This window comes from Tursiops truncatus, chromosome 10 (assembly GCF_011762595.2).
Source record: "Tursiops truncatus isolate mTurTru1 chromosome 10, mTurTru1.mat.Y, whole genome shotgun sequence".
Classification (NCBI taxonomy): domain Eukaryota; kingdom Metazoa; phylum Chordata; class Mammalia; order Artiodactyla; family Delphinidae; genus Tursiops; species Tursiops truncatus.
Window position 1 is genome coordinate 57,418,891 of NC_047043.1, and position 23,563 is coordinate 57,442,453.

A 23,563-nucleotide genomic window follows, 5' to 3' on the forward strand; every position below is an offset into this window, starting at 1 on the left:
GACAGCCGGGTACGCGGAGTCACCGCCCACGCACGTCGCCCCAGCCAATCCGGAGCTCGCTCCGGGCCGCCCGACCCACCGCGTACAGGCCCGCACTCACCCGCCGGCACCGACACTGGCGTACCAGCCACTGGCTTCTGATTGGCTGAGGCCGGCTGTGGGCGAAACCGGGAAAAGCCGGGCAGACTGCTGGTGCGCGAGGTGGGTCAGCAGCTGGTAGGAGCCGGTAGGAACCTGCGACGTCGTGCAGTTGTAAGTGATGCATGCCGGGGTTTTGGGAGCGGGGGACGCCGGGCAGTGGGATGGGAAGAAGTGAGGCCGCGCTGGGCCAGGCTGAGAGCACCTTGGGAGGGTTGGGGATCGCAGGACTGGGAGTGGGGGCGATGCCTGGGCTGAAGGGGGCGAAGTCTGGTTGGCGGGGCTCAGGCCCCACCTCGCGGTGCAGGGGAGGCTGGTGAGGGCGTACGGAGCCTATGAGGGGATGCAGCAAAGGCTTGAGGAGCGAAGCCTCGCGGATGGAGCTGGGGAGGGACGGGGCTGGGGCCGACTTCGGGGAACTCGTAGAGCGGGGTGGGTGAGGAGGGATTGAGAGGGCGGGCGCTCAGGCCATAGAGTCCTGACAAGGTCACAAGAAGAGAGAGAGGAGGAAAGTTGAAGGGTTGAGAGGAGGGCGTAAAACCAAACGACCTTCCTGCCATCGGCTTCATCTTCTCCCCGGGCCGCTATTCCGTTCCACGTTTGGCGACCTTCTTCGGCCCTAGGAAGGTTAAGAAGGACCCGGGCATGTATCAAGCATCTCTGCCGTAATTTACATTTCTCCCGAAAAAGTAAACCTGCCAGATTAGAAATTACAAAACATAGCAGGGGATTAGTATTGGGAGCAGCCGAAATGATTCGGCAGGTTTATTCGCCTCTTTTGTTCTACCTGTGCGGGAAGCAGTTATTTCCTTCTTCGGGGTAATCCCTATGGAAGGAATCTCTGCTTTCGGAAGTACCCAGACCGGTCTGGATGAAAAGTTATGATGGATTGAAGCGGTACCAGGCCCCAGCATGATAATCGTATTTGAGTTCTGTATACCAGGGGTTCTCTTGCTTCCCTGTGCACCAGAATCTCTTGAAGGGGTCTTCTTAAGATACAGATTCCTTGGGCCCTGCCCCAGACCATCTGAATCAGAATCTTCCGGGGTGGCGCCTTGCAGCTATTTTAAACAGGCTGACAGGTAACGGATGCAAAATCAAAATTTGAAACCATGGTTGTTAGATAGTAGTTCCAGTGACCAAAATGACGGGCTGTGAAGATCCTTAAGTCTTTTACATCACGTGATGCTGGGCAGCTCCAGTTCCCTTATGCCTCTTCTAGGTTTCCATGCATTTGGAAAGGTCTTCAGTAGTATCTTACCAAGTTTACAGACTACTTCGTGTTTTCCAAACTGGCTTTGAGTATCTGGTTATAGGTGCCTCTTTTTGTACCTGTTCAACTTTCCGACAGAGATCTGGGTCAGCTGCTGCAGGTGGATGAGAAAATTATAATAAAGGAAAATTCAGAAGTGGCGCTAGGGAAAAAAAAAAATCTTCAAATCACACTTGAAATCGTTAGATGAATTAAGTCACTGGGAAAGAAGGTTCCATTTAATTTTAGGCATGACTGACATTTTTTACAATTCAAAGAAAGAGATGTGGGCTCCTGTTAAGGAGTGGATTTTAAATGTTTTTCAGATTAAATACATACCAGCATTATAAGACAGATGATTTGGCAATATATTGTCAATCAAAAGAACCCACAACTGTGTATCAGGAGAGCTGGGTTCTAATCCTACCCTGCCAGAGATGTATTCCTGTTGTTGAGCAGTTCATTTTCCCCTCATAACCTTTTTTTTTTTTTTTTTTTTGCTTCTGTAAAATAAGCCTATTGGCATGGATTAATAATCTGGGTTTTTACTCTCAAGTTATATGATCTGTACTTACCCTGATATTTTAAAAGTGAACCATTTTGTATTTAGGTGGCTATAAATCATGAATACTTGGGAAACTTCTAGGTGGTCATTAGGAAGAGAATTATCAAAATCTTTTACTCAGGGAGTGTTACAGATATATATTATGCTAGATATATAATTTGAACCACAGAGTAACAAATAACTTTGTGATATACTGGACTTCTAATATTCCCCTTTATTTTATCCTGAAATGTGCACACAAGGTGTTCTGGATCAGAGACAGATTATCATTAGTCACTTGAGACATAATGACCACATGGTTCCCTCACACCCTGATTCTTTCCCCAGGGACTACTTTCTGAAAGCCAGATCTAATGTCCTGTTCATACAAACTGCTGAAAGGTGATCCGCCTCCCTCCTGAAAGGAAAGAGAAGGGAACTTTTGCACCATTGACCTGTTGGACAGTTAAAGTTATCCAGATGTGAGAGATTAAAGGAAAAACTACCAACTTTCTTGCTTTTAAAGACAATTCCCAAATGACTTCTTAGTTTAGGAATAATTAAGGCAGAGGAAGAAAACATGCTTTTATATATGTAAAAGAAGGTGTTAGTTTTTAAAAGTAGATTGTGGTATATAATGGTTTTGTCTCTTGTGGTTGCAAGGCTCCAAGACCTACTCAGGTTATCATGTGTTCTTTCATAGATACAATATAAGAATTAAAAGAAAAATAAGCACTTATGTACATACAGCTTGACATTTTTATTACTGACTCTACAAATGTGTATAATTGTTAGTTTTCACTAAATTTTCCTAATTACCTGAGAATAATTTTAATTGTTGAAAATATTACTTTACAATTTATTCAACAAACATTTTGTGGTCTACTTTATGTAATAAGCATCATGCCAGGCTATGGTATAGACACAAGCAGGACAGGTGTAACCTCCTGACTTCAAGGAATCTAGTGAGAAAAACAGTTAAACTTGCATTTATAAGAAAGAGTTATTATAGAGAAAGCATCGGGTCCTATGGGACTGCGTAACCAAAGCACTTATCATAAACTGGGAGAGTCAGAGAAGACTTTCCAGAGCAGGTCAGTTAAGGCAAGAAACCGAAAAATGGGAGGTCTTAGCCCAGAAAGAGTACCTGAAGGAAATGAAAAGGGAAGAAACGTTTTAGGCAGAGGAAGTAGCTTGTGCAAAGGCTTGGAGGTTTAGAGAGCATCTATAAGAAGTTTAATGTGATTAGAATGTGGGGTTGGTGAGGGAGGTTGAAGGAGGATTTGTGATAAAAACAGAAAAGTTTTTGAAACTATTGCCTTTGGGAAGTTTAGATTGGTTATGAAGGAAACTAATAAACATACTGGCCTAAAATAAATACAGTATTTAATCTTACCATCTAATACATTTATATAGTATCTTGTTGATGGTTTGTTTTGTTTTGTTTTGTTTACTGCACAGCGTAGAGGATCTTAGTTCCCTGGCGGGGGATTGAACTCATGCCCCCTGCAGTGGAAGTGTAGAGACTTAACCACTGGACCGCCAGGGAAGTCACCATTTATGTAGTATCTTGAAAGCCAATCTCAAATATTTCTCTGAAACTTCCCAAACTTTTTTATCCAAAAGACATCACACTCTAAATTCTCATTGTCTCTGCTGGCAAAGTGATCACACTCTGGCATGTCTATTTTAAAGAATCTAATTTGTGAAACATTATTTCAGTGTTTACATTCTATCTCTTCAAATATATAGTGAGCATCCTGAACCTTGAGCTTGTTGAACCTTGTATATAATAAAAGCTCAGAGAAAGTAAGGGTTTATTCAATTAGCAGGTAATGGAGCACAAAAAAGAAGAGAAAGTCTAGTCCTAATTTCTTCTATCTAGCTGTGTGATACTGTACAACTCATTGGGATTAAGGTTTTCTTCTCTGTCAGATGACAGAATTGGACTCTTCCCAATGAGGATGGGGGCTTGGAGGGACAATCTCACTTTTCAAACTAAGCACTAAGCCTCCCCTCTAGAGTTGGATTTTCTTTGAGGACCTTGACTACTACTAAACCCCTTGAATAGCAGAGTGTTGAATGAGAGCTGTTATTACTGAAGGGAGTGTTATGCACATGAAAAACCCAGAAGCTAAGGTAAGACTGTATGGGTAATGGCAGTTCACTTTTGAGTTTATTGTAATTGACGTCAATCAGAGTCTTGTGCAGTTATATACTATGTTTGACTCCCTTTTTTATCTATGGGTAAAGTTTATAGTCTGTTCAGCTCAGTCAGAAGGAAGTATGTACATAGTTACTGTGACTAAGGTGAAATTGAATTTGTTATTACTTTATTGTGATGAAATGCCTACTAGCGTCCTGTGTAAAAAAACTGACCAAAAAAGGAGAATGGAGCCTTGGTGCCTTTGTGATAGAAATGAATCTTTTTTTCTGCCCTCTAGTTCATATAATCAGGCCAGTATCTTGCCTTTTTTGGTACCACTTAAAGGAATAGTCTTATAAAAGAAGTATGCTTTTAACTGCAGAACCTCATGGAAATTCTATTTCAGGAAGATTCTTCAATCACCATGTCAAGTGACACAGATGTTTCTCTTTCTTCATATGATGAAGGTCAGGGATCTAAACTTATCCGAAAAGCTAGAGAGGCACCATTTGTCCCCATTGGTAAGTTTGAGTTTGATGGTCTAATAAGCTATTGTAAGCTTTAACACAGTAGAAGTGTGGTAAACTTGTTTGGTTCATCAAGAATTTCCTGAAAGCATTTATTTTTGAATATTTTTTCATATCTTGAAATATGCTTAGATTGGTATGATGTAGCTCTTATTATAAAAATTCTTCTCTGTGTAGTCAGACTTCTTGTTTTAGTGACTTATTTCAGTGAATGTGTTGGGACCTCAAGACTACCATCAGTCTCAATGATTTGCTGGAAGGACTCACAAGACTAAGAGTTGTTATACTCACAGTTGTGGTTCATTACAGTCTCTACTATATTAACTGCTTGCCTTTGGGGATGGAAGTAAGACAGAGAAGAGTTCCCCTGGCACTCTTAAAGGAATTTATTTACTGGCTTCACAAGCCCACATTTTAAAGATGATCTTAACTTTCTGGATCTGCTACTGTTTGCTTCCAGTTGTGGATTTTTAGTTCTGAGGGGGGAAAATTAAAAATTCAATTTGTATGTTAGCTGGTTAATGGTCTCCTAAAGCATCCTTATAAAAAAAAATAGAACGTTGATTGATGACAAAATCATCTTGATTCCCTGCCCGCATGCATCTGACATACTTGTGACTGTCTGTTTTACAGGAATGGCAGGTTTTGCAGCAATCGTTGCATATGGATTATATAAACTGAAGAGCAGGGGCAATACTAAAATGTCTGTTCACCTGATCCACATGCGCGTGGCAGCCCAAGGCTTTGTTGTGGGAGCAATGACTCTTGGTAGGTTCCTACAGGACATTTCAAATTTGTGGCTCCCCATTAATGGATTTCTTTGTAAATAAAACAAGGTAGATACTTTTAGCTGACTTTGAAGCAGTTTGCAAATATCACTTACATTCATTTTCACATAAAAACTGAATTAATAGAAATAGTTCAAGTAGTGACATAGTTTTACTGTCTATGATATAATCTTACTAAGGTTTTAAAGAAAGAAAGAAAAGATAGTACTGCCCATCACTGAGTTTATAATTTCTTTGAAGAGTCTAGATATGCAAATAGGGTTGGTAATAAGATCCATCATCTGGGAGAGACATGATTGCTGTTTTATTGAGTTTTTGAAGGTGGAAAAGATATTACATGCTTTTATAGGCTTTATAATTAATTGACTTTATCTGGTATTATATAGCAAGAGTAACTCCTTTTAAGGTTGCCAGATAAATATTGATATTTTAACAGTCTGAGCTAGTCACACTGGCCTTGAGATACTTGGGAACTTGTGTAAAAAGAATTTTAGAAATTTGAATTGTTTAAGAAAGCAAGAATGTAAGCAGCCTGGTGCCTGGTTCCCCTTGTAAATATTGTATGCTAGCAAGGGTGCTACTTTTAGCTATTTTATGAACTGTTTTTAACTTTTTAACACTGAAGAAAATATTTAAATGCTTAACTAGCATTCTTTTTCTTTAGGTATGGGCTATTCCATGTATCAAGAATTCTGGGCAAAACCTAAACCTTAGAAGAGGAGATGCTGTCTTGGTCTCGGTGGTGCTTGCTTTAGTTAGACATCTCATATTGAGGTTATATGTTTATGTTGAAAATAAATTCTGTGGGTCAGACAATAACTTTGTAATTTGAATATTGGCTTCCTTTCTTGCAGGCTTGATTTGCCTGGTGACTAGTTCACTAGCTAAGTCATTCAGGGGAGTCAGATGAGCACAAAAACATGTCACTTTTAAATGCACTCGATATTGGTACAGTGTCCACCTTCTTAAACTCTTCTGATAAAATTAGTTGTAAAGAGGACAACATGCCAAACCTGAAAATGCTCCCAGTTGCTGCAGAATATCATATGCTTTTGATGTAATGTAGGAATCCTATTTACCCCAGTTAATTTAACTCTTTCTGACTGCCTTGTGGACTGAGTACTGTTTTTAAGGTCTGGCTGGCTCTTGAAGAACCCTTTCAGAACAGTGCACGGAATACAACATTATAAACCTCCCAGCAACTATGTGTGTGTTTTTAAACCAAACCTAAAGAGCTGGTAACAGCTGCTTTGAAGTAGTATCTGTTTCAGAATCATAGTTGTAAACATGAGAATAACTTAACTGTAGATCCCCGTTTAGCTGTTTTGTAATTGCAGAACTATAGTTTGCTGCTGTTATATTAGAATAATTTTTAAATGGCATTTTGAAATAGAAGTGTGTATTTTAAGTGCTAATGCAAAGGTAAATGAAAAATACTTTTTAAATGTGTGCAGTCTGTTTATTTCCTCTGAAAGAATCATAAATGTTAAACTAAATAAATCGCCTGTAATGGAAGAGATTTATGAGCAAGCTGGTTTGGTCAGACATTATACAAACTTTGGTATACTACAGAATGCTTTGTTTTACTTGTGAAATTCTCTTGTCTAACGTGAATTTACCTTCCATGGTGATAACATGGTAAATGTAATGTTATTAAAGTAAGTGAACACATCAAATGTCTTGTATTTATTTCAATTTGGAAAAAACTATCATTCTTCAAAGTAGCACAAGTAGTTCCAAGAAAAGAGGGAGAACATTTTATGCCTTTTGTAGGAGCCATAGTTAAAGACTATTTAACGAACAGGAATAATAGCTAACGTTTATTGAGCATTTACTGCGTGCCACACACTGCTCTAAGCACTTTTCATGTAAAATGTCATTTAAGTTTCCTAACAACCCTAAGAAGTAGGAGCTATAATCCTCATTTCATGGAGGAGGAGACTGAGGTATGAATAGTTTTAAGTAATTAACCCAAGGTCACATAAGCTAGAGAAGGTTGTAGGTTTGGGACTGGAACCTGGGCAGTCAAGCAGTAGATGCCAACAGAGACTTGAAATGTTGGCCTTTGTGAAGTTAATGCTGCGTGGCAGTGGTTACCATAAATTAGTACTGTTAGACAAGAGGGTACGGCATGGTCTTGGCTCACTGCTCCACTGACTATATAACCTGGACCAACCAAGGTTTTCTCAGTTTTCTGCTAGTTAGAAATGAGAGACTGGACTATGTAATTTCTATAGTCCTATCTAGTTTATAGATCATTACATGGGTCTATGGGAAATGTGCTTTAAAAATATAAGCTATTACAAGGAACTCTTCTCAGCCTCCAGTAGACATTATAGGAGTTGCTTGTAGCCAGTCCTAACAATTATTTCATGAAGGATAAGCCTATAGAAGAACAAATTTGTGAACAAGTTTCAGAAACTTTCTAATGGATGAGTACATTATTGATTTTGTTAAATAAATACTAATTGAGAGAAGCTGATCTAGACAAATGCCAGAGGATAGAAGAACAGGAGCAAAATGTTGAGACTGTAGTGAGCATATTAAGTGATCAGGAGACAATAAGTAAGGGTGCTTGCCTGAAGAAGACAGTGGTAAATTAGGGTGGATGAATAGGCTGGCATCAGATTATGGAAGTTCTTAAAAGTGGCTCAAGTGGATGTAACACTACTTTTTACTGAGTCAGACCTGGGTTCATGGTTTTGCCACTTAGGAGCCGAGCAGCCATGGTTTCCTCATCTGTAAAGTGGGGACAATGTCAGTGGCCTAGGGTTGCTGGGAAGATAAAATGCAATGGTTAACATAACAGGGCTTAGCATAGCACCTGATGCATTAGTAATCTCTGAATGGCTGCTGTTACCATTGTTACTGTTAGGCTTGGGAATGTGGCAGCACAGAAGGTGTGTGGGCCCTCCACTCACAACTTACAGTCTAGCACAGAAGGCTGGCATTAGATCAGTGATTTCAAAAACCATGATAAATACTAGGTACAGGATGCAGCAGACTGGGGGACCTAACCCAGGGCTGGAGTCAGAGAAGGTATCCCCAAGGAAGTGGTGTTCTAACTTAAGATGATTTTTCGTCTTAAGTTAGAACATCACCTTAAGACACTGATGAAAGAAATTAAAGATGATACAAACATGGAGAGATATACCATGTTCTTGGATTGGAATAATCAACATTGTGAAAATGACTATACCACCCAAAGCAATCTACAGATTCAATGCAATCCCTATCGAATTACCAATGGCAGTTTTTACAGAACTAGAACAAAAAATCTTAAAATTTGTATGGAGACACAAAAGACCCCGAATAGCCAAAGCAGTCTCGAGGGAAAAAAATGGAGCTGGAAGAATCAGACTCCCTGACTTCAGACTATACTACAAAGCTACAGTAATCAAGACAATATGGTACTGGCACAAAAACAGAAATACAGATCAGTGGAACAGGATAGAAAGCCCAGAGACAAACCCAGGCACCTATGGTCAACTAATCTATGAAAAAGGAGGCAAGGATATACAATGGAGAAGACAGTCTCTTTAATAAGTGGTGCTGGGAAGGCTGGACAGCTACATGTAAAAGAATGAAATTAGAACACTCCCTAACACCATACACAAAAATAAACTCAAAATGGATTAGAAACCTAAATGTAAGACCGGACACTATAAAACTGTTAGAGGAAAACATAGGAAGAACACTCTTTGCCATAAATCACAGCAAGATCTTTTATGATCCACCTCCTACAGTAATGGAAATAACAAAAATAAACAAATGGGACCTAATGAAACTTCAAAGCTTTTGCACAGCAAAGGAAACTACAACCAAAACGAAAAGAGAACCCTCAGAATGGGAGAAAATGTTTGCAAATGAATCAATGGACAAAGGATTAATCTCCAAAATATATAAACAGCTCATGCAGCTCAATATTAAAAAAAGAAACAACCCAATCTAAAACTGGGCAGAAGACCTAAATAGACATTTCTCCAAAGAAGACAAACAGATGGTGAAGAAGCACATGAAAAGCTGCTCAACATCACTAATTATTAGAGAAATGCAAATCAAAACTACAATGAGGTATCACCTCACACCAGTTAGAATGGGCATCAGAAAATCTACAAACAACAAATGCTGGAGAGGGTGTGGAGAAAAGGGAACCCTCTTGCACTGTTGGTGGGAATGTAAATTGATACAGCCACTATGGAGAACAGTATGGAGGTTCCTTAAAAAACTAAGAATTACCATATGATCCAGCAGTCCCACTACTGGGCATATACCCAGAGAAAACCATAATTCAAAAAACACATGCATCCCAATGTTCATTGCAGCACTATTTACAATAGCCAGGACATGGAAGCAACCTAAATGCCCATCGACAGACGAATGGATAAAGAAGATGTGGTACATATACACAATGGAATATTAGCCATAAAAAGGAACGAAATTAGGTCATTTGTAGAGACATGGATGGATCTAGAGGCTGTCATACAGAGTGAATTAAGTCAGAAAGAGAAAAACAAATATCGTATATTAAGGCATATATGTGGAACCTAGAAAAATGGTACAGATGAACCGGTTTGCAGAGCAGAAACTAAGACACAGATGTAGAGAACAAACGTATGGACACCAAGGGGGGAAAGCGGCTGGGGGTGATGGGATGAATTGGGAGATTGGGATTGACATGTATACACTAACATGTATAAAATGGATAACTAATAAGAACCTGATGTATAAAAAATAAATAAAATTCAAAACTTCAAAATAAAAAAAGTAAGTAGGTTTTTGTATTTTTATATTCAGGATCCTGCTATTCCGGGCAAAAAGTTATCAGCCTATTTCTAGTTAACGAGCAATAGTGACATCTGGTGGTGACAGCTGGAATTTGACTCCACACAGAAATCCCCAAAGTAGCCTCTGCTTCTGTACCACGGAGTCAGAACTTTGGAGTAGAGGACTGGTCATGCAGACCACGCCTCTTGCCTCACCGATGAGGAAACACTGCTCAGAGTTTCAGGAACTTGAAATTTAGGCTCTACCCCCATTAAATTTACAGCCCATCAAAACAAAGGCCAGAACAAAGCTGAATGAACAAAGTATTTTAAAGTTCTCATGTGTCAAATAGTGGAACTGCCAATTATTTATATACCTAATCCTGTTTGAAAGCTCTTCAAATTGAACGGGAAGTTGGAGAAAGGAAACCAAACATGCACCAACCATGACTTGATTGCCACTTTCTGAGTGAGTGATTTACCTGCTGTAAGTTCATGTAAGAGCCACTACTACTCATGTGTCCTGGCTTTATTCTTAGATAAAGAGAGCTTACTTTCCCCTTAGTCACTGAAATGGGGCAAAATAATTTGTTTTTAGCAAGACAAAAGTTAGGAAATTTTCTCCTAAATTCAGCAGTGATAAATAGTTCCAGAGTGGAGGCCAGCATCCAGTTGGTCTCCGCACAGGAACCCAGGAACAGGTCCCCTCTGTAGTATCCTGAGCTGCTTATAACATTGGTGTTAGGTCTTTTTCCTGTCCCCAGTGTAACTCTGAAGTGTCACACAGAGTAACTAAAAGTTTACAACGTGAGGTAGAAATGCCATCATCGTACCTTTCAGCTAGAGCCCTATGACCTAAACTCAGCTTATCTGCAGCTATACTTACTGCCTTCCCTACTGGTGCTCCTGAGATCACCCGTTCCTGTCAGGGATCTCCATCTCACACTGTCACACCCTGGGCTCAAACTCAGAAGTGTCTTTCCTTCCTCCTGTTCATTTATCACTATAAAGCCAGTCACCAAGTTCTGCCATTTTTCATAAGCAGAGTCCTTCATCACTCGGATTTGTTCTTTTCTTTTCCTTGTTGCCTAGGCCCTTCACCTCCTGTCCTGCCACCTAGCTCCAGCAGAGCCACTGATGCAAAAGCCCTGTGCTCACCACTGCCCCTGACACCTCTGCTTGGACTCTAGTCCTTTCCTGAATGCTCCCCCTTCCTGACAATTCAGTGCACTCCTTAAAGACCCAACCCAATTCTACTTTTGGTAAACTCTGAACCCTCCCAGGCCATGGTGAACTTTACCTTTTTACAAATCTTGCTATATTTGAGTTTAAAACACAATGCGTGTTCCACTATGGTAACACTTTGTATAGTGCTTTGCTGTACATAAAGTGCTTTACTACTCTTTAAAGTCCCTCACAAAAAATGAAGTATGTATTATCCTGACTTTTTCCATGTGGAAAGCTGTAATTTACTCAAGTCCACACAACTGAAAAGTGAGAGAGCTGGGACCCAAATCCAGAACTTGAGACCCCTGGTCTCATGGAAAGACTCCATGATGGAACAGAAGGCAGGTACATAAAATAATGCCTGTCCAAGAAATACTTGTTCTTCCCTTCCCTTCATTTCCACCTTCCACTGCACACACATGCACACTTACTCCCCACTGAGGTCTCAAACCCAATACTTTTTTCCAATATACCGTAGCTGCTTTATCCTCAGGTGTTTTCATATATAAAAATCCTCAGTCAGTATTTGTTTTGGTCTTTATATAAGAAGGAAGCTGAGTGGAAGCAACTAGAGATTATCATACTAAGTAAAGTCAGAAAGAGAAAGACAAATACCATATGATATCACTTATATGTGGAATCTAAGATATGACACAAATGAACCTATGAAACAGAAACAGACTCACAGAGAGAACAGACTGGTGGTTGCCAAGGAGAAGGGGTTTGAGGGAGGGATAGAGTGGGAGGTTGGGGTCAGCAGATGTAAACCTTTGTATATAGAATGGATAAACAAGGTCATATTGTATAGCACAGAGAACTATATGCAATATCCTATGATAAACCATAATGGAAAAGAATATTTAAAAAAATGTATATATAAATGAATCACTTTTCTGTACAGCAGTAATTAACAGAACATTGTAAATCAACTATACTTCAACTAAAAAAAAAAAAAGGAAGCTGCGGAGATTCCCACATAAGATTCCACTTACTGTGGAATAAGATAAGATTCCACTTACTGTGGAGGCAGTAAATTAAAAACTAGTAAGTACACAAGGCATTGGAGACCTAATCACCAGGGGAGAAACCAGGTATCACTGAGACAAGATGACTTTCATCCAAGTGTTTTGAAAGACGATGATGTGAACCAAGAGTGAAACTGAGAAATCTGGGGGGGAAATAGAAAATATATTACAAATCCATTATGCTTGGAGGAGAGCCACGGTAGATCTCAGCCATCAGAGAGGTCCCTTGGAACTAAGGACTAATGAATCTTGGCAGAACATTGAGTCTTCTAATAAAGTCAACATATGATGAATGACATCACCATATATACAAACACATCTTAGACAAAATTGCTCCATGGATAAAATAGGACTTGACTATAGCCAAAATGGTATTAAGTTAAAAGGCAGAGTGTGCGGGGAGCAGGGGACTCTGAGAGGCTGGCAGCCAAAAAAGAAACCCCAAATTCATGGGGAGATGAAGAGGCAGAACTGGCAGTGTGTATCCAGCACCTTTTAGCGAGAAGGAACTTGAACCTGGAGACCATGGACAATTTTTATCTATGGGTGCTTCTGACGGTGAAGTAGAATGTTTAATAAGGCTTAACCCTGGGTCAGAAATATTTCAACGCAGTTGGCTTCTGTTTGCTCTGAATCGCTCACAGTATCTTTCTGATGACTCTTGGCTTCATGGGTGTCTGATTCTGGGAAAGGAGCAGCTCTGGATATGGGTGACAAATCCTCTAGTGTAAACTAGTGCCTCAGTGTTCTTGTTTACACGTTAATCACTTAATACCATGGCTGGCATAAGTCTGGTCCCAAGAGACACTCCTGGTTTAATGACCAAATTAGATGTTGGACCTGCAAAGCTGAGGTCCATTAAGAGGAGAGCCCTGAAATGGGGAGAGCCAAATGGAGCCTTGGTTTTAAGCTGCAGCAAAGCTTACTTCCATTCTGAGGCAAAACAGCTAAGTCTGTATAACGCATGACAGCTGAAGAGCATTTCAGTTTACAAAGCACTTTCGTGACCTATTTGTTATCACAGGAATAAATTTACTATTGCTATTTTAAGAAGAAAGTTGGGACTTGGGACTTGACTAATGTCAGAGAGCTAAAGCCTAGGTATTCTTACTTCTGACAGACTTTAGTCAATTCAATTTTGCTTCTCATAGTAAGAGGAGAATCACTAACTGCTTATGTTATATTTACTTATCTGTGGGAGAGAAAATATTATTTCAGTGAAGGGTAATCTATTTGGTGATCTTATCATCTAAAAAAAGATAAAGATCCCAGTTTAAAGTTGGAGCTACATTGAACTGTGGGAAGGACGTAATTTAGCGATTAGGAAAAAGAGCATTTAGACCCAAACAAATATGCTCAACTGATTTAAAAAAAATTTTTACTATAAAACATACATAGCAATTTACTATTTTAAGCATTTTTAAGTGTACAGTTCAGTGGCACTAAGTATATTTAAAATGCTATGCAGAGTCCACCCTCGGGGCCCCGCGCTTGTCTGAGCCGTGTGGATGACAGGCTCTTGGTGCTCCAGCCAGGAGTCAAGGCTGTGCCTCTGAGGTGGGAGAGCGAATTCCAGGACATTGGTCCACCAGAGACCTCCCAGCTCCACGTAATATCAAATGGCGAAAATCTCCCACAGATCTCCATCTGAATGCCAAGACCCAGCTCCACTCAACGACCAGCAAGCTACAGTGCTGGACACCCCATGCCAAACAACTAGCAAGACAGGAACACAACCCCACCCATTAACAGAGAGGCTGCCTAAAATCTTAATAAGGTCACAGACACCCCAAAACACACCAGCAGACGCGGTCCTGCCCACCAGAAAGACAAGATCCAGCCTCATCCACCAGAACACAGGCACTAGTCCCCTCCACCAGGAAGCCTACACAACCCAATGAACCAACTGTAGCCACTGGGGGAGACACCAAAAACAATGGGAACTACGAACCTGCTGCCTGCGAAAAGGAGACCCCAAACACAGTAAGATAAGCAAAATGAGAGGACAGAAAAACACACAGCAGATGAAGGAGCAAGGTAAAAACCCACCAGACCTAACAAATGAAGAGGAAATAGGCAGTCTACCTGAAAAAGAATTCAGAATAATGATAATAAAGATGATCCAAAATCTTGGAAATAGAATGGAGAAAATAAACGAAACGTTTAACAAGGACCTAGAAGAACTAGACAGCAAACAAACAATCATGAACAACACAATAAATGAAATTAAAAATTCTCTAGAAGGGATGAATAGCAGAATAACTGAGGCAGAAGAACAGATAAGTGACCTAGAAGATAAAATAGTGCAAATAACTACTGCAGAGCAGAATAAAGGAAAAAGAATGAAAAGAATTGAGGACAGTCTCAGAGACCTCTGGGACAATATTAAACGCACCAACATTCGAATTATAGGGGTCCAGAAGAAGAGAAAAAGAAAGGGACTGAGAAAATATTTGAAGACATTATAGTTGAAAACTTCCCTAATATGGGTAAGGAAATAGTTAATCAAGTCCAGGAAGCACAGAGACTCCCGTACAGGATAAATCCAAGGAGAAACACACCAAGACACATTTAATCAAACTATCAAAAATTAAATACAAAGAAAACATATTAAAAGCAGCAAGGGAGGGCTTCCCTGGTGGCGCAGTGGCTGAGAGTCCGCCTGCCAACGCAGGGGACACGGGTTTGTGCCCCAGTCCGGGAAGATCCCACATGCCGCAGAGCGGCGGGGCCCGTGAGCCATGGCCACTGAGCCTGGGCGTCCAGAGCCTGTGCTCCACAAGGGGAAAGGCCACAACAGTGAGAGGCCCGCGTACCACACACACACAAAAAAGCAGCAAGGGAAAAACAACAAATAACATACAAGGGAATCCCCATAAGGTTAACAGCTGATCTTTCAGCAGAAACTCTGCAAGCCATAAGGGAGAGGCAGTACATATTTAAAGTGATGAAGGAGAAAAACCTACAACCAAGATTACTCTACCCAGCAAGGATCTCATTCAGATTTGATGGAGAAATTAAAACCTTTACAGACAAGCAAAAGCTAAGAGAATTCAGCACAACCAAACCAGCTTTACAACAAATGCTAAAGGAACTTCTCTAGGCAGGAAACACAAAGAAGGGAAAGACAATAACAAACCCAAAACAATTAAGAAAATGGTAATAGGAACATACATATCGATAATTACCTTGAATGTAAATGGATTAAATTCTCCAACCAAAAGACATAGACTGGCTGAATGGATACAAAAACAAAACCCGTATATATGCTGTCTACAAGAGACCCAGTTCAGACCTAGGGACACATACAGACTGAAAGTGAGGGGATGGAAAAGATATTCCATGCAAATGGAAATCAAAAGGAAGCTGGAGTAGCAATTGTCATATCAGACAAAATAGACTTTAAAATAAAGACTAATACAAGAGACAAAGAAGGACACTACATAATGATCAAGGGATCAATCCAAGAAGAAGATATAACAATTGTAAATATTTATGCACCCAACATAGGAGCACATCAATATATAAGGCAAATACTAACAGCCATAAAAGGGGAAATCGACAGTAACAATCATAGTAGGGGACTTTAACACCCCACTTTCACCAATGGACAGATCATCCAAAATGAAAATAAATAAGGAAACACAAGCTTTAAATGACACATTAAACAAGAGGGACTTAATTGATATTTATAGGACATTCCATCCAAAACAACAGAATACACTTTCTTATCAAGTGCTCATAGAACATTCTCCAGGATAGATCATATCTCGGGTCACAAGTCAAACCTTGGTAAATTTAAGGAAATTGAAATCGTATCAAGTATCTTTTCTGACCACAATGCTATGAGACTAGATATCAGTTACAGAAAAAAATCTGTAAAAAATACAAACACATGGAGGCTAAACAATACACTACTTAATAACCAAGAGATCACTGAAGAAATCAAAGAGGAAATCAAAAAATACCTAGAAACAAATGACAATGGAGACAGGATGACCCAAAACCTATGGGATGTAGCAAAAGCAGTTCTAAGAGGGAAGTTTATAGCAATACAATCCTACCTTAAGAAACTGGAAACATCTCGAATAAACAACCTAACCTTGCACCTAAAGCAATTAGAGAAAGAAGAACAAAAAAACCCCAAAGTTAGCAGAAGGAAAGAAATCATAAAGATCAGATCAGAAATAAATGAAAAAGAAATGAAGGAAACGATAGCAAAGATCAGTAAAACTAAAAGCTGGTTCTTTGAAAAGATAAACAAAGCAGGAACCACCTTACAGCAAAAAAACACATTACAAAGGGATGAACAACCCAGCAGGAACAAACTCACACCAAGGGCCCACATCACAAAGGGGATGAGGAACCCATCAGGAACCACCTCACACCAAAAGCCCACATCAGAAAGGGGATGAGGAACCCAGCAGGAACCACCTCGCATCAACGGGCCCACATCACAAATGGGACGAGGAACCAAGCAGGAACCACCTTACAGCAAAAAACCACATTACAAAGGGGATGAGGAACCCCGCAGGAATCACCTCACACCAAAATCCCATATTACAAAGCGGATGAGGAACCCAGCAGTGACCACCTCACACCAAAGGGTCCACATCACAAAGGGGATGAAGAACCCAGCAGGAACCACATCACACCAAAGGCCCACATCACAACGGGATGCGGAACCCAGCAGGAACCACATCACACCAAAAGCTCACATCACAAAGGGGATGAACAACCCAGCAGGAACAAACTCACACCAAAGGGCCCATATCACAAAGGAAATGAGGAACCCAGCAGGAACCACCTCACACCAAGGGTCCCACAACACAAAGGGGATGAGGAACCAAGCAGGAACCACCTCAAACCAAAATCCCATATCACAAAGGTCATGAGGAAACCAGGACGAACCACCTCACACAAAAGGGCCCACATCACAAGGGGATGACGAACCCAGCAGGAACCACCTCAAACCAGAAGCCCACATCAAAAAAGGGATGAGGGGCTTCCCCGGTGGCGCAGTGGTTGAGAGTCCGCCTGCCGATGCAGGGGACGTGGGTTCGTGCCCAGTTCCAGGAAGATCCCACATGCTGCGGAGCGGCTGGCCCGTGAGCCGTGGCCACTGAGTCTGCGGGTCCGGAGCCTGAGCTCCGCAAACGGAGAGGCCACAACAGTGGGAGGCCTGCGTACCACAAAAAAAAAAAAAAAATGGATGAGGAACCAAGCAGGAACCACCTCACACCAAAGGTCCCACATCACAAAGGGGATGAGGAACCCAGCAAGAACCACCTCACGGCAAAAGCCCACATCACTAAGGGGATGAGGAACCCAGCAAGAACAACCTCACAACGAAGGGCCAACATAACAAAGGGGGTGAAGAACCCAGCAGGAACCACCTCAAACCAAAGGGCCCACATCACAAAGGGGATGCGGAACCCAGCAGGAACCACTTCAAACCAAAGGGCCAACAGAAAGAGGATGAGGAACCAAACAAGAACAACCTCACACCAAAGGGCCCACATCACAAATGGGATGATTAACCAAGCAGGAACCAGCTCACACATAAGGCCCCACATAGAGGAGTTGAGGAAAATGGCAGAAGCGTAAGGCGCGGAGATCACCTTCCTCCCCACAGATACATCCGAAATACATCTACTTGTGGAACTGCTCCTACACAACACCCACTGAACGCTGGCAGAAGACCTCAGACCTCCCAATAGGCAAGAAATTCCCCACGTACCTGGGTAGGGCAAAAGTAAAAAGGATAAACAGAGACAAAAGAATAGGGCCAGGACCTGCACCAGTGGGAGGGAGCTGTGAAGGAGGAAAGCTTTCCACACACTAGGAAGCCCCTTCGTGGGCGGAGACTGCGGGTGGCAGAGGAGAGCACAGCAACAGGGGTGCGGAGGGCAAAGCGGGGAGATTCCCGCACAGAGAATCGGTGCCGACCGGCACTCACCGGCCCGAGAGGCTTGTCTGCTCACCCACCGGGGCGGCGGGGGCTGGGAGCTGAGGCTCGGGCTTCGGTCAGATCCCAGGGAGAGGACTGGCGGCGTGAACACAGCCTGAAGGGGTTAGTGCACCATGGCTACCCTGGAGGGCGTCCGGGGAAACGTCTGGAGCTGGCAAAGAGACAAGAGACGTTTTCTTACCTCTTTGTTTCCTGGTGCGCGAGGAGAGGGGATTAAGAGCGCTGCTTAAAGAAGCTCCAGAGACGGGCGCGAGCTGCGACTAAGAGCGCGGACCCCAGAGACGGGCATGAGACGCTAAGGCTGCTGCTGCTGCCGCCAACAAGAAGCCTGTGTGCGAGCCTAGGTCACTGTCCACATCGCCCCTCCTGGGAGCCTGTGCAGCCCGCCACTGCCAGGGTCCCGTGATCCAGGGACAACTTCCCCGGGAGAACGCACGGCGCGCCTCAGGCTGGTGCAACGTCACGCAGGCCTCTGCCGCCGAAGGCTCGCCCCGCACTCCGTGCCCATCCCTCACCCGGCCTGAGTGAGCCAGAGTCCCCGAAGCAGCTGCTCCGTTAACCCCATCCTGTCTGAGCGAAGAACAGACGCCCTCAGGCGACCTACACGCAGAGGCGGAACCAAACCCAAAGCTGAACCCCAGGAGCTGTGCGAACAAAGAAGAGAAACGGAAATTTCTCCCAACAGCCTCAGATGCAGCGGATTAAATCTCCACAATCAACTTGATATACCCTGCATCTGTGGAGTACCTGAATAGACAATGAATCATTCCAAATTGAGGAGGTGGACTTTGAGAGCAAGATATATTATTTTTTCCCCTTTTCCTCTTTTTGTGAGTGTGTATGTGTATGCTTCTGTGAGAGATTTTGTCTGTATAGCTTTTCTTCCACCATGTGTCCTAGGGTTCTGTCCGTCCGTTTTTAAATTATTTTTGTTTTTTAAATCTTTTTCTTAATAACTATTTTTTATTTTAATAACTTTATTTTATTTTATCTTACTTTATTTTATTTTATCTTTTATCGTTCTTTCTTTCTACTTTTTCTCCCTTTTATTCTGAGCCATGTTGATGAAAGGCTCTTGGTGCTCCAGCCAGGAGTCAGTGCTGTGCCTCTGAGGTGGGAGAGACAACTTCAGGACACTGGTCCACAAGAGACCTCCCAGCTCTACGTAATATCAAACGGCAAAAATCTCCCAGAGGTCTCCATCTCAACACCAAGACCCAGCTTCACTCAACGACCAGTAAGCTACAGTGCTGGACACCCTATGCCAAACAACTAGCAAGACAGGAACACAGCCCCACCCATTAGCACAGAGGCTGCCTAAAATCGTAAAAAGGCCACAGAAACCCCAAAACACACCACCAGATGTGGACCTGCCCACCAGAAACACAAGATCCAGCCTCATCCACCAAAACACAGACACTACTCCCCTCCACCAGGAAGCCTACACAACCCACTGAACCAACTGTAGCCACAGGGGACAGACACCAAAAACAACGGGAACTATGAACCTGCAGCCTGCAAAAAGGAGACGCCAAACACAGTAAGATAAGCAAAATGAGAAGACAGAAAAACACACAGCAGATGAAGGAGCAAGATAAAAACCCACCAGACCTAACAAATGAAGAGGAAATAGGCCTTCTACCTGAAAAAGAATTCAGAATAATGATAGTAAAGACGATCCAAAATCTTGGAAATAGAATAGAGAAAATGCAAGAAACATTTAACAAGGACCTACAAGAACTAAAGAGGAAACAAGCAATGATGAAAAACACAATAAATGAAATTTAAAATACTCTAGAAGGGATTAATAGCAGAATAACTGAGGCAGAAGAACGGATAAGTGGCCTGGAAGATAAAATAGTGGAAATAACTACTGCAGAGCAGAATAAAGAAAAAAGAATGAAAAGAACTGAGGAGAGTCTCAGAGACCTCTGGGACAATATTAAACTCACCAACATTTGAATTAAATTGTTCCCAGAAGAAGAAGAGTAAAAGAAAGGGACTGAGAAAATATTTGAAGAGATTATAGTTGAAAACCTCCCTTATATGGGAAAGGAAATAGTTAATCAAGTCCAGGAAGCACAGAGACTCCCATACAGAATTAATCCAAGAAGAAACATGCCAAGACACATATTAATCAATCTATCAAAAATTAAATACAAAGAAAACATATTAAAAGCAGCAAGGGAAAAATAACACACAAGGGAATCCCCATAAAGTGATCTTTCAGCAGAAACTGCAAGCCAGAAGGGAGTAGCAGCACATATTTAAAGTGATGAAGGAGAAAAACCTACAACCAAGATTACCCAGCAAGGATCTCATTCAGATTTGTTGGAGAATTAAAAATCTTTACAGACAAGCAAAAGCTGCGAGAGTTCAGCACCACCAAACCAGCTTTACAACAAATGCTAAAGGAACTTCTCTAGGCAAGAAACACAAGAAAAGGAAAAGACCTACAATAACAAGCCCAAAACAATTAAGAAAATGGGAATGGGAAGATACATATCGATAATTACCTTAAATGTAAATGGATTAAATGCTCCCACTAAAAGATACAGACTGGCTGAATGGATACAAAAACAAGACCCATATATGTGCTGTCTACAAGAGACACACCTCAGACCTAGGGACACATACAGACTGAAAGTGAGGGGATGGAAAAAGATATTCCATGCAAGTGGAAATCAAAAGAAAGCTGGATTAACAATTCTCATATCAGACAAAATAGACTTTAAAATAAAGATTATTACAAGAGACAAAGAAGGACACTATATAATGATCAAGGGATCAATCCAAGAAGATATAACAACTGTAAATATTTATGCACCCAACATAGGAGCACCTCAATACATAAGGCAAATACTAACAGCCATAAAAGGAGAAATTGGCAGTAACACATTCATAGTAGGGGACTTTAACACCCCACTTTCACCAATGGACAGATCATCCAAAATGAAAATAAATAAGGAAACACAAGCTTTAAATGATACATTAAACAAGATGGACTTAATTGATATTTATAGGATATGCCATCCAAAAACAACAGAATACAAATTTTTCTCAAGTGCTCATGGAACGTTCTCCAGGATAGATCCTATCTTGGGTCACAAATCAAGCCTTTGTAAATTTAAGAAAATTGAAATTGTATCAAGTATCTTTTCTGACCACAAGGCTATGAGACTAGATGTCAATTACAGGAAAAGATCAGTAAAAAAATACAAACACATGGAGGCTAAACAATACACTACTTAATAACAAAGTGATCACTGAAGAAATCAAAGAGGAAATCAAAAAATACCTAGGAACAAATGACAATGAAAACACGACAACCTAAAACCTATGTGATGCAGCAAAAGCAGTTCTAAGAAGGAAGTTTATAGCAATACAATCCTACCTTAAGAAACAATAAACATCTCAAATAAACAACCTAACCTTACACCTAAAGCAATTAGAGAAAGAAGAACAAAAAACCCCCAAAGTTAGCAGAAGGAAAGAAATCATAAAGATCAGATCAGAAATAAATGAAAAAGAAATGAAGGAAACGATAGCAAAGATCAGTAAAACTAAAAGCTGGTTCTTTGAAAAGATAAACCATTAGACAGACTCCTCAAGAAAAAAAGGGAGAAGACTCAAATCAATAGAATTAGAAATGAAAAAGGGGAAGTAACAACTGACACTGCAGAAATACAAAAGTTCATCGACATTACTACAAGCAGCTCTATGCCAATAAAATGGACAACCTGGAAGAAATGGACAAATTCTTAGAAATGTACAACCTGCCAAGACTGAATCAGGAAGAAATAGAAAATATGAACAGACCAATCACAAGCACTGAAATTGGAACTGTGATTAAAAATCTTCCAACAAACCAAAGCCCAGGACCAGATGGCTTCACAGGCGAATTCTATCAACATTTAGAGAAGAGATAACACCTATCCTTCTCAAACTCTTCCAAAATACAGCAGAGGGAGGAACACTTCCAAATTCATTCTACGAGGCCACCATCACCCTAATACCAAAACCAGACAAAGATGTCACAAAAAAAGAAAACTATAGACCAATATCACTGATGAACATAGATGCAAAAATCCTCAACAAAATACTAGCAAACGGAATCCAACAGCACATTAAAAGGATCATACACCATGATCAAGTGGGGTTTATCCCAGGAATGCAAGGATTCTTCAATATACGCAAGTCAATCAATGTGATACACCATATTAACAAATCGAAGGAGAAAGACCATATGATCATCTCAATAGATGCGGAGAAAGCTTTTGACAAAATTCAGCACCCATTTATGATAAAAACCCTCCAGTAAGTAGGCATAGAGGGAACTTACCTCAACATAATAAAGGCCATATATGACAAACCCACAGCCAACATTGTCCTCAATGGTGAAAAACTGAAACCATTTCCACTAAGATCAGGAACAAGACAAGGTTGTGCACTCTCACCACTCTTATTCAACATCGTTTTGGAAGTTTTAGCCACAGCAATCAGAGAAGAAAAGGAAATAAAAGGAATCCAAATCGGAAAAGAAGAAGTAAAGCTGTCACTGTTTGCAGATGACATGATACTATACATAAAGAATCCTAAAGATGCTACCAGAAAACGGCTAGAGCTAATCAATGAATTTGGTAAAGTAGCAGGATACAAAATTAATGCACAGAAGTCTCTTGCATTCCTATACACTAATGATGAAAAATCTGAAAGTGAAATTAAGAAAACACTTCCATTTACCATTGCAACAAAAAGAATAAAATACCTAGGAATAAACCTACCTAAGGAGACAAAAGAGCTGTATGCAGAGAATTATAAGACACTAATGAAAGAAATTAAAGATGAGACAAATAGACGGAGAGATATACCATGTTCTTGGATTGGAAGAATAAACATTGTGAAAATGACTATACTAACCAAAGCAATCTACAGATTCAATGCAATCCCTATCAAACTACCACTGGGATTTTTCACAGAACTAGAACAAAAAATTTCACAATTTGTGTGCAAACACAAAAACCCTGAATAGCCAAAGCAATCTTGAGAAAGAAAAACGGAGCTGGGGGAATCAGGCTCCTGGAATTCAGACTATACTACAAAGCTACAGTAATCAAGACAATATGGTACTGGCACAAAAACGGAAACATAGATCAATGGAACAGGATAGAAAGCCCAG

General features: G+C 41.0%; 2 protein-coding genes across 3 annotated transcripts in view; one reads left to right on the plus strand and one right to left on the minus strand.

Moving 5' to 3' along the window:
* The window catches only part of ACKR2 (atypical chemokine receptor 2), a 51,645-nt gene extending 51,408 nt beyond the window's left edge, over positions 1 to 237 (minus strand). The window contains exon 1 of the mRNA XM_033864657.2: positions 101 to 237. The gene's annotated coding sequence lies outside the window, so the exon portion shown is untranslated. The remainder of the gene's footprint in view (positions 1 to 100) is intronic.
* HIGD1A (HIG1 hypoxia inducible domain family member 1A) lies at positions 114 to 7,064 on the plus strand. 2 transcript variants are annotated; one of them, XM_019946950.3, is made up of 4 exons: positions 114 to 252; positions 4,487 to 4,601; positions 5,241 to 5,375; positions 6,060 to 7,064. In XM_019946950.3, the coding sequence occupies exons 2-4, from the start codon at positions 4,505 to 4,507 to the stop codon at positions 6,107 to 6,109; spliced, it is 282 nt and encodes a 93-aa protein (XP_019802509.2). In that variant the 5' UTR covers positions 114 to 252; positions 4,487 to 4,504; the 3' UTR covers positions 6,110 to 7,064. The 2 variants fall into 2 exon arrangements, with proteins under 2 accessions (XP_019802509.2, XP_033720549.1); XM_033864658.2 differs by lacking the exon at positions 114 to 252 and having other exon boundaries at positions 2,499 to 4,601.
* The last annotated feature ends 16,499 nt before the right edge of the window (positions 7,065 to 23,563 follow it).

Excerpts from the sequence above, each read along its gene's own strand:
- HIGD1A (XM_033864658.2), top strand. The coding sequence starts at position 4,469 with ATGGAAATTCTATTTCAGGAAGATTCTTCAATCACCATGTCAAGTGAC. Across the intron at positions 4,602-5,240 it reads GGCACCATTTGTCCCCATTG|GAATGGCAGGTTTTGCAGCA; the intron begins GTAAGTTTGAGT and ends TCTGTTTTACAG. Across the intron at positions 5,376-6,059 it reads TGTGGGAGCAATGACTCTTG|GTATGGGCTATTCCATGTAT; the intron begins GTAGGTTCCTAC and ends CTTTTTCTTTAG.